At 36.4% G+C, this 10,087-nt stretch overlaps 1 protein-coding gene across 1 annotated transcript in view; it reads left to right on the top strand.

The window, feature by feature from the left end:
- SLF1 (SMC5-SMC6 complex localization factor 1) overlaps positions 1-9,597 on the top strand; it is a 38,156-nt gene extending 28,559 nt beyond the window's left edge. Inside the window, exons 12-17 of the mRNA XM_035889315.1 lie at positions 675-820; positions 2,837-3,012; positions 3,506-3,627; positions 5,671-5,763; positions 6,155-6,337; positions 8,853-9,597. Coding sequence (XP_035745208.1) covers positions 675-820; positions 2,837-3,012; positions 3,506-3,627; positions 5,671-5,763; positions 6,155-6,337; positions 8,853-9,337 — 1,205 coding nt within the window. The 3' untranslated portion in view covers positions 9,338-9,597. The remainder of the gene's footprint in view (positions 1-674; positions 821-2,836; positions 3,013-3,505; positions 3,628-5,670; positions 5,764-6,154; positions 6,338-8,852) is intronic.
- Positions 9,598-10,087: the final 490 nt, after the last annotated feature.

Raw genomic sequence — 10,087 nt, forward strand, 5'->3', positions numbered from 1 at the left:
CCCCCCAAAAAAAAAAAACATTCTTTCTCCTTTTTCAAAAAAAAAAAAAAAAAAAAAAAAAGTTAGCCAGATGTATGCCTGATGTATATTGAGATAGATATAGGCTTAGATGCTTAGATACTGATTCTTCTGCCACTGTCTGATTTGGGTTTTTTTGAAACAGTATGAACTATCTGGTACATCTGAATGGGGTTGAAATTTGCTTATGGTCACTTTTAATGTAGAATTTATGGGTCACCCTGCATTACTTGCAGATTTCTTTGTTCATGTATTATACATTTTATCTGAATTGTGTTTGTATTGTGTCACTTACAGATTTTAAAGGTGATTACTTGCATAACTTCCCAAATAAATTATTTTGTTCTCAAAATCAATGTATAACTTTTATACGATTGTGTTTAGAGTGTTTTTAAAAAAAGTTTCACATAAAAAGTGGTGCTTTGCCTTTTAAAATCCATTGATGATTCTCTTAGAAGCTGGTTGTATTATCTGATGATGGATAAAATCTTTTTTAATATGAGTATTTCAAGTAATTCTCATGGAGAATAGCTTCTGAATCTGCAACAGCAGAATAAAAAGTCTGGGAGAGCTATCTTCTAGATAAGTCTAGATGTACAGGTTTGTATATTCTAATTTTAAGGCTTTTTTTTTTTTCCCCTTTTGCTTTTATCTAGATTTTTCAATATGTGAATTAAAAATGTTAATTTGTTCCATACCATCCCTCTGGCTTCAAATGTTTGTCGCAGAAGCAGTTTTTAAAAGAATGTGTTTACAGAGGAGTATAACTATTTCTACAGAACCTCTTTCTCTTCAGAAAATAGTAAGTAACTCTTCTACTCCTTAATAACCTCTCACACTAAAGTATTTTACAAGTAATTGGATTCATGAAAGTCTTGGAAAATATGTTTCTTTTGTGGTCTAAGGTCATGCTCATTGCAGGCATTGTCTTCCATCTGTAGATAGACTCTACTGTATTTAAATTTCTCTTTGTCCAAGAGCTGGGTTCAAAACAATGGTAAGATTTTTCTTACCAAAGAATTTGAGACACCTGTTAAATCTGTTTATGTGCAGTTAACATGAAAAGTCACAATGAAAGCTTTTTAAAATAACCGCTGATGCTAGTACTTTATTACAATGTTACATTTGTAATTAAGAAAAATGCCAAATATAGTGTGATTTTCCTGGGTTATCTTTTCCTTCAGGTTTTTTGAAGAGGTGAGACTCTTTTATTCTAGTGTAGTGGGTCCAAACATTTGTTACAGACAAGATTTTATGATTTTTGAACCATAGTGTTTTCCTGTTAATTCCTCCTTTTAAAAACTTTCTCCTACTTGCAAACCTTTTCCTGCCTTGAAATCACAATTTGTGATACTTTGTGAGGAAATACATAGTGAAAGCTGTGAAAGAAATTCTCAAAACCATGACTGCTGGCAGGATACAGGCAAATCAGGGAGATCACGCAGTAATGACATGCCCTAACTTTGAGCTTCATTTCAGTAATCTTAATACTAATGGCTAAACAGAATACAGAATCCGTAACTGTTTCTGTATGTCCTAAAATTCTACTGGTAGAGTCAAAGAAAAAAAATGTACACCTTTATACATTTTTCCATACATAAGTTTTCCTGAATTTTACAGAGGTTTAGTGTGAACAGAAATCATTGTTTATTAATACATTGTGTTTAAACAGAGCTTGAACAAAAGACTGTCAGGATTTTAAAAATAAACCAACTATATTTCTAATATTTAACGTATGTTGCCAACACATATGCAGCAGTAATTGCTATTTTTAGTATTGCCATGACTACTGATCACTCTATGCAACTACTTAAGTGTAAATTCTTGTAGTGCTTGAAACAAGTTCATGTGCTTTTTGTGGCTTTCCTTAGCATTTTTCCCTCCTTTCTCATTCCATACAGTAAATACTAACTATGTCCAGTTCCACCAGCTCTTCTCATACAGCATCTTATTATCTAGGCTTTTCTATGGGTTCAAATAGTGCCCACCTACTCTCTGGTGGTAAACGTACAGTGAACGTGCAAGTAAGGCATCCCTCACCCATTGCAAGTTGCCTGCAGAATCTACAGTGATCTGCTCGAGACTAAAAGCCGTCATTAATTTCTTTCTTCAGGTATAATCACTGTGTAATCTTTGCGTGAACCCCCTCACTGGACGCTTTCCTATGCTCTTGCCAAACTGCAGAGACTTACATAACTTTTTAAAATGAGCGGTATAGGTGTGTTGGAAGTTCTGTATTACTGGAAAGAAGCCAAAATATCTGCAACGTCCAAAGCTGTCCTAAAAATGAGAGGGCATCTGTGGGATAACTAGCTTATTGCCGTCACAGTGCTCAAAGGCTTAATCCAACCCCTCATCTTAGAAGACATGAAGAAGGGGAATGAGTGTTTCTTTACCAAATTGCTCCCTGGGTTTTGCTTCCTGGGTTGGGAGCTGGAAGCTTGTACATACTTTCATTAAGTCCCTGAGAATCAATTATCTTTACTTCAGTCTTATATCCAGCTAAAGCATTCAAAGTTTTCTCAGCTACCAAAAAACCAAGAGAGAGGTCTAGAATTTCCCACTTTCTGGCTCAGACACAACCCCCTCACCTCTGAGGCCAGCATAAAGAGTGTATTACAAGAATATGAAAAAGATTGCAAAAGACCACTTTAAACAATGTATATATGCAATAATTTAGGGATCATATTTTTAAAAACTTAAGATACAGCAAGCTGTGGGTGGTGGATGACTGCTTTGCATGAAGTGCAACAAAAGAAAATGACCACATTTAAATTTACTGTGTACAAAGTTATTGAAAATGTTACTTCTGCAACAGGTCTTTTCCTATTTGCCTGCTTTGCGAGAGGTAGGGATGCGTGAGACAAGAAAGACACATAAAGCAACGAAGAAGGAAAAGATAATAGGGCAGCGGCTGTGCCCTGAGTCTCAAAGGGCATTACAGATGTTAAATGGTGATAAGCAGAACCAAGTCAAAGTGCTGCCTGATCTACCGTAAGTAATACCTATAACATCACCAGTTTTATTCTGCTTTGGGGGACAGCTTCTGACCTGACACATTTCTTGAACTTTATATGACCTGTTTTGTTGTCTGCAAATTACCACAACTGACAGAAAGCTCCATGGTAAACCTGTAACACCTCTGGGCTGGGGTTCCCCCTTTTTCCCCATCCTCCATCTCGGTGTATATGCAAACTGATGTACTTCTATTTTCCCAGTATTAAATGTAAAGTGTACATAGAGAAGTTGAGCTGTTCATAGAATTATGTTTAAAGAAAGTTTAATTGTGGGTAATTTAATTTTATTACTGTTTTTAATACAGTTATAATTAAATGACATAGAGATTATGTAATTAAGACATATCAGAAGTAGCTCTGAAATGGATAGATCTAAGAGCGCTGTACGTGTGCATTTAAAAGCATTAAGTACATATACATTATCTTAAAATAAAGTGATTTTAGACAGGTCCTCTTTGCTCTCTTTTCAGTGACTTAATCTTTCCATTGAAAAGGAAGCTTAGAGCAAAAGCAGAAGTTGAGGCCTCATACACCAAAGAGAATTGCTACCTTTTGGCTGAAGAGGTACATTTTTACAGGAGAAATACTAAAGGTATTCCATAGCTCTAATTTGTGTTAAAAACTTTATATGGTTAGAATTGACAGTTTCAGGTTTAAAAATCTTGTCCTGATGAATGCTGAACTAAAATGACGGCTTATGCCCAAGAATTATTTTCATATGGTTTGTGTTTCTTTTTGCCGATGTCTATTTAAAAAGAGGGATTGTATATATGGTGGAATAAAGCTGCCTTCTTCATTCCCCTCCCCCTCCCAGATATTAAATACAGTGTACAGCTTGTGTGAGCTCATTCCAGTCTTGCCCGCCTTACTTTGCTAATCCACCTCAACCTGTGCTTGGTAGGATCAACGTCTTCTGATTTGAAAGTATAATTCAGTCTTCATCTCTTTCAGTCCTAGACATTTTGTGAACAAAGACTGAGGAGTATGCTATGTTACATAGCTGTGTTAAGCATATGGGTTGTTTTCTTCCAGGCATTCAGCCCAGACTATGAAAGGCATTTGGCTTTTGTCTTAGCTATACTGGAACCCAAGTACCTAAGGAATAAAACAGCACTGCAGTAATTCATTTGGTTCCTACTTATTACACAAATTTAATAAATCGTACTTTACATGAGCCTTTACCTGAATGGAATTACTTGCTGGAACTACTTTTTGTCATCTTCATCATCAGAAATTTACCTGTATCGCTTAAAACACAGCTATATTAGTCATGGCACCCAAGAGAAGGCTTAGAAAAAACTGGCAAAGCAAGCTGGGATTGTTCAAAAAATTAAAAACAGAATTGTATCACAAACACTGAAGGACGAAAAAAACCCTCACCCTCTTTTGGGATTTAAGAGAGCTTCAGTCACAGAGCCAGACCATGCATTTTTAAAATTGGTTCCCTTTCTCTTTATTGCTTTTGCAAGTAAAATTGATGTGAATTATTACATGCTGACTTCTACAAAGAAAAGTGAGCTGAAGGGCTAGGGCAAAAAAAAATCCAATCCTGAACAACTGCTTTTTTTCTATTCTTCCCCTGCCAAAATTATAAGTAGTATCTTCTGTTGAAAGAGTGAGTATGGAGCTGACAGATTTACATAGTGAAGGTATTAATATAGCAAATATAACAAAATATACCATGTAAATCTTATCACAAAGGCTGAACGATTTAGCCTGAGATGTTTTTCATTTCCAAGATGTTTGTTGCATCATCTTTCACCTGGCATCAAGATTTTCCTCTGGCTCTTGTTCAAACCTAATCATGTAGTGCAAGCAAAACAGCGTTTAGAATGGGTCTGAAGTTTTTATCATGCAGAAACTAATGGTGTCTTTACATCTAAGCAGCAGTTCTCGGTTGCTTGCTGTTCGATTTTTCACACTTACTTCAGCTTTACATGATACTAAGGCTTGGGATTTTTTTTTCCAGAGCATTATTATTATTATTATTATTATTATTATTATTATTATTTATTATTATTATTATTATTATTATTATTATTATTGTTATGACCCCTTCATTTATTTCTCTCTCTTTTCCCCTTTCCCTTGCTACTGTAGCCAAGTCAGACAGCCTATTGAGAAACAGCAAACCATCTGTTAACGGATTTGAAGTTCTGAATTATACTTCAGTGTGTAGAGGCACTCGTGCTTAGCCAGAAACATTCATTTGAATTAAGCTATAAATGCTGTGTAAAAAGAACCATACATTTTAACGTAGGTTCATGAATAAATTTAAGGGAGGGCAACTGCACTCTAAAGTTTTATTGCTTCAAAACCCAGTATTTTTGGTGTTCTGTGATCACTTGGTGCTTTTATGGTGTGATTGAAGCTTTAAACCTTGAACTGGGGGGGAGATAATTCCTGTGTTAAACCGTTTGCAATACAATTTCATTGCTGGATCTCTGGTGGAACAGAAGCTCTGTGGGTTTTTTTTGAATTTTCTTAAAAGATGGTTAAACAGGATAAAGGAAAATCTTACTCATTATTGAATTTTCTGGCATATAGCCAGGTCTCCTAGTTCCAGGCACTTTGATTATTTTCTTTAGTTGCTATCTTGCCTAGTCTAGTGTAATCTATTAATTTTTTATGGTAGGAGAGACAGCCCTGCATAAAGCTTGCATAAGTAACAAAGTGGAGAGATTGATTCAGCTTCTCTCTTCCCCTGGAACAGACATTAATGTTAAAGGTAAGTTATTCATTTTCTCTACAGAACTAAGAAATTAAGGCGATAAAGAACTGTATTATTAGCTGTTTGGTAATAAAGTTTGTGTTTATACTATTAAAACTGTCTATTATTTTAAGCAATGCAAAACGAAGACTTAATAGCAAAAATTGAGGAAAGGTTAATTTATACCTAAACTGCGTTCTTAACATCATATTTTCTGTTGATTTTTAAAAATGCTACTTAATTTTTTTCTGATGTTTTTCAGTAGAATTTCTTGTTTTGAAATCACAAGCTGCCACTGTAGCCATGGTGAATACTAAAAAGTAAAGTGTTTTGCTGTCTAATGAATTACGTTATTAACATTTTAGTAGTACTTCTGCTGTTTTAAAACTTCCCTTGATTTATAATTCAGACTATGCTGGCTGGACGCCTTTGCATGAAGCCTGTAACCATGGCAGCACAGTGTGTGTCCGTGAAATTTTGCAGCGTTGTCCAGAGGTAGACCTGCTCAGTCAAGTGGACGGGGTGACTCCTTTGCATGATGCACTGTCAAATGGACATGTAGAAATTGGCAAGCTGCTACTTCAGCATGGGGGTGAGTGCATTTGTGCTGGACTGGTTTAGGGAAATTATCCACTGTTCCGAGTCCATGTGAAGTTCGTGGTGTTGTTCTTAATAGTTGCTTAAAATACAATGTTATTATGAAATATTTATTTTAAAACATTTTTAAGCCAAGCTGTTTTGGTCACAATAAAAATAATACTGTTTTCACACTTATCTTGATCAGCTGAATATGAAATTAACCAGGATTTTCACATTTTTTTCCAATATGGTAATGTTTTTATTCTGCATTTTGCACCATATGCATTGTAACTATATTCTCCAAACTCATTAATGAAGATAAAGATTACCTAGTCACCAGGCACAGCTAAGGATTTTCTTTTGTTTTCATTTATTTTTGCCATGGTGCAAAAATAGATCAGTAAATCTATATATATTCATGTATTTCAACATAAATTTGTTCAGCGTTTATGAAAATTAATGTGATGGTCCTTGAAGAACACAATTAGCTTGGTAATTAGTTTAAGAAAGGAATCTATATTGTAATTGTGATAACTGCTGTTTAGGGATAGTAGTGGGAGGAATGCCTTAGTTTGTAAAAAAAGATACATTGCCCCTTAGGCAGACACGTGATAAATGTTTTGAACAATATTTTTTGTTCAGTTACAGGGACCTTGCTTCTTGTCTTCAAATATACTGTATCCCTATCATTAACTTAGCATGTTTTTTTTTTAAAAACACAACTGCAGAGAATGGTCTTGGATATCAACTCTTCCTCCTTTTAATTCATTCACTAAAATGACTATTTGCTATATCCTTACCACTGACCTACCGTGTCCATTTAATCTCTGTGCATTATATGCCACGTCCAAATTTTTTTAATAAAAATCATTCTGCGTCTAGCCACGAGGCAGAAGAATGCACTGTATTTAGATGGCCTATTACTTAATTAAGGTAGAGAAACAAAATTTTATTTCGTTCCTGGCATAAGACCCTGTGCATTTACAGTCTTCTCCTGCCCCCTAAAGGCTGTTCCTGTGCCTGTTGTGCAAGCGCTGCCTCGTAATCAATACGTTCCTCTGCAGTTCTACCTCTGTGTTTGCTGAGCTTCAGTTCTGCGGCTCCCAGGTGTTTTATATATCTACTGAACCATGTATCTGACATGCCGAGCCAATACCTGGGCTCAGTTCAATCGCTCTAAGTGATGCAATAGCCAATATTATAGTAAGCCCAGCTCCTCAATTGGAGATGGCATTGCACTGACAGATGTGCATTTTTCCTAGGCTATTGTGAAGAATAGGTAGTGGATGATCCTGTTGTCCTAGGGGAAGAGCTCTACTTGCACTTGCATTCATCAAGGTTCTCTGGCAACTGTAAGGCTGCGTGTACCCTTATCCTTGCCTTTGTCACACTCTGGGGTTTGGCCTGTCAAATAGCTGACAAGACTGCGGTAGAAAGCATGTTACCCGCTCAGGGTGGATTTACTCAGCTCAGTAATTTAGAACACATCTCTGCAAAAACTTTTTCTACTTTCTTTCTCTAAAAAAACCTTCAGCTTGCAAAATTTAATTACATTGCCCAATCAGTGGTGGAGTAAAACAATACAGCTTTAATGACAGCAAAGTTAGAGCTTCTAGTATGGATGCATACTGCGGTGAATTACCTTTTGTAATTACCTTTTGTATGTTTCTGAAAATGTATCCAAGTTAAAATTGCATCGTTACTTCAGCATACTAACGCGAATTTATGTAAGAAGATCCCTGATGGGTTCATCTTTGGAAAATACCACCTGTAGTATGTTAATGGCCTTCATTTTTTTTTCCTACTAATGCAGCCTTTCATAAACTCATCAAGACGTCTGTAAACTATTTAAATATTAATAGCTCCATTGTACAAATAAACAGGAAATACCCAAAGAATGTAATGTAATCTCAACAAGTAAAACATGTCCCATTTACTTACTTTAAATCTATTTATTAGAGTAACTAATTATTGCATTCCAGAATTCTGTTAAGACCAAATTTTGAAACTCAGGGGAGACTAGAATTCCTACCTCAGTAGTTTACCTTGCTGCCTAGCCTAGGACAAGGCCGAGCACACCATCAAGAAGAGTAAAATAAAGGCCATGATAGTAACGTGCCTTTCATTTGGAGTCAGTGTCAGCAAATAACCTCATCTGTAAAATACTTAATGGAATTTTACAACAGTAATAACATCACATTTCTACATACTGTGTGTATCGTTACTTGAAATTTTAGGGTAAGCATCATTTTAATTTCTTTTCCATTTCTATATAATAATCCTTGACTTTTAACCTAGCAAAACAGGGAAGAAAATTAAGACAATATTGTAAAGGAGCTGCTACAAACGGTCTCTCTACATGTTGTAGGTTGTATTGCAAATGTGTAACCCATCAGTTACATCCACATAACCTAGTACGAAAAGGAATTTAAACAGACTCCTAGCTTCTGGCAACAACTAACCCAAAATCTTGTTTGGCTGCCAAATCAAATGTGCTGCTACGATTAATGTTTATATTTTCCCTGCAGGACCAGTCCTTCTACAGCAGAGGGACTCCAATGGGAAACTGCCACTGGATTGTATCGAGTCCCTACCACTGAAGCAAGAACTTCTGAATGTTGTTCATCCAGAAGAGAACGTTGAAAACTTCTATGAATGCACAGAACAAGATTTCAGCAGGCAGCAGAGAGAACTGTGGTTGCTTTTATTTAATAAGATGCTGCTGAATTTCTGTTCAGTTTATAATCTGTCTTCACCCTTTACTTTAACTCTCGGAGAGGTAGCGTGTTCAAATGTACTTCAAGTAATGGCTCATGGTAACAGTAAGATGAAAAAAAAAATTTCTGCAGATTGGTTAGTAGATACATATTTTAGAGAGCTAGAAACTTTTCAAAAGCTACCACAGTTTCTTCAAGAAATGACGGAAAACATGAGTTTTTTCCATGGAGAACAGATGAAGGCTTTATTAGCAACTCTGGAAACTATGGTAGAGGCATATCGGCTCTTTACTTAAATAATTTTAACAGTTAGCCTTCTTTGGAAGCTCATTGGTTGAATCTTGACTGTTAACCGTTGGTATTGGGCTAAATTTTTTCCCAGCAACTAAAGTACAAATTTCCCCGCCCTACATGTTAGTATCTCCCATGTTGTTAATACTTTTCTCTACCAGAACCTGGAAGTCGGGTGCCTTGGTTTGTTGCATTTTTTAAGCAAAATGTTTCGAATAGCAATGCCTTCTAGTTGTCTGACAGATCTGGATGCCCGTGACCACCTCAGGAGGGTGCTGTATCATTTGCACTTTGTATGTTCTGTCCGGGAAATCTTTGTTACCCGTCTCACGCCGTAGTTCACTTTGGTTTCCATGGGTAGCGACCCTAAACTTAAACCAAGTTGAAACACTACAACAAGCAGTTTTAACTGGAGGAAGGCTTGTGCCTACATATTTTAGTGTCCTTTAATAAAACTGTCATTATAAATATCTGTCATTAAACACAAACATACAGAAAAGCAAATTCCTTCTATCCATTTTTGTCATCTTTATCCTTCTCTTGTAAAAGTGAAAATCACTTTGTGTAAATCGATTACATCTTGTGAAATTCAAAACAGGCGGTGGTGCTGCACCTGGGTTGGGGTAACCCCGGTATCAGTGCAGGCTGGGGGAAGAAAGAGAGAGGGACGTGGGGGTGCTGGGGGATGAAAAGCTGGCCATGAGCCGGCCATGGGCGCTGGCAGCCCAGAAGCCAACCCTACCCGCGGCGGGCCC

Source organism: Egretta garzetta, unplaced genomic scaffold (genome assembly GCF_000687185.1).
Source record: "Egretta garzetta isolate BGI_Z169 unplaced genomic scaffold, ASM68718v1 scaffold12, whole genome shotgun sequence".
NCBI classification, from domain to species: domain Eukaryota; kingdom Metazoa; phylum Chordata; class Aves; order Pelecaniformes; family Ardeidae; genus Egretta; species Egretta garzetta.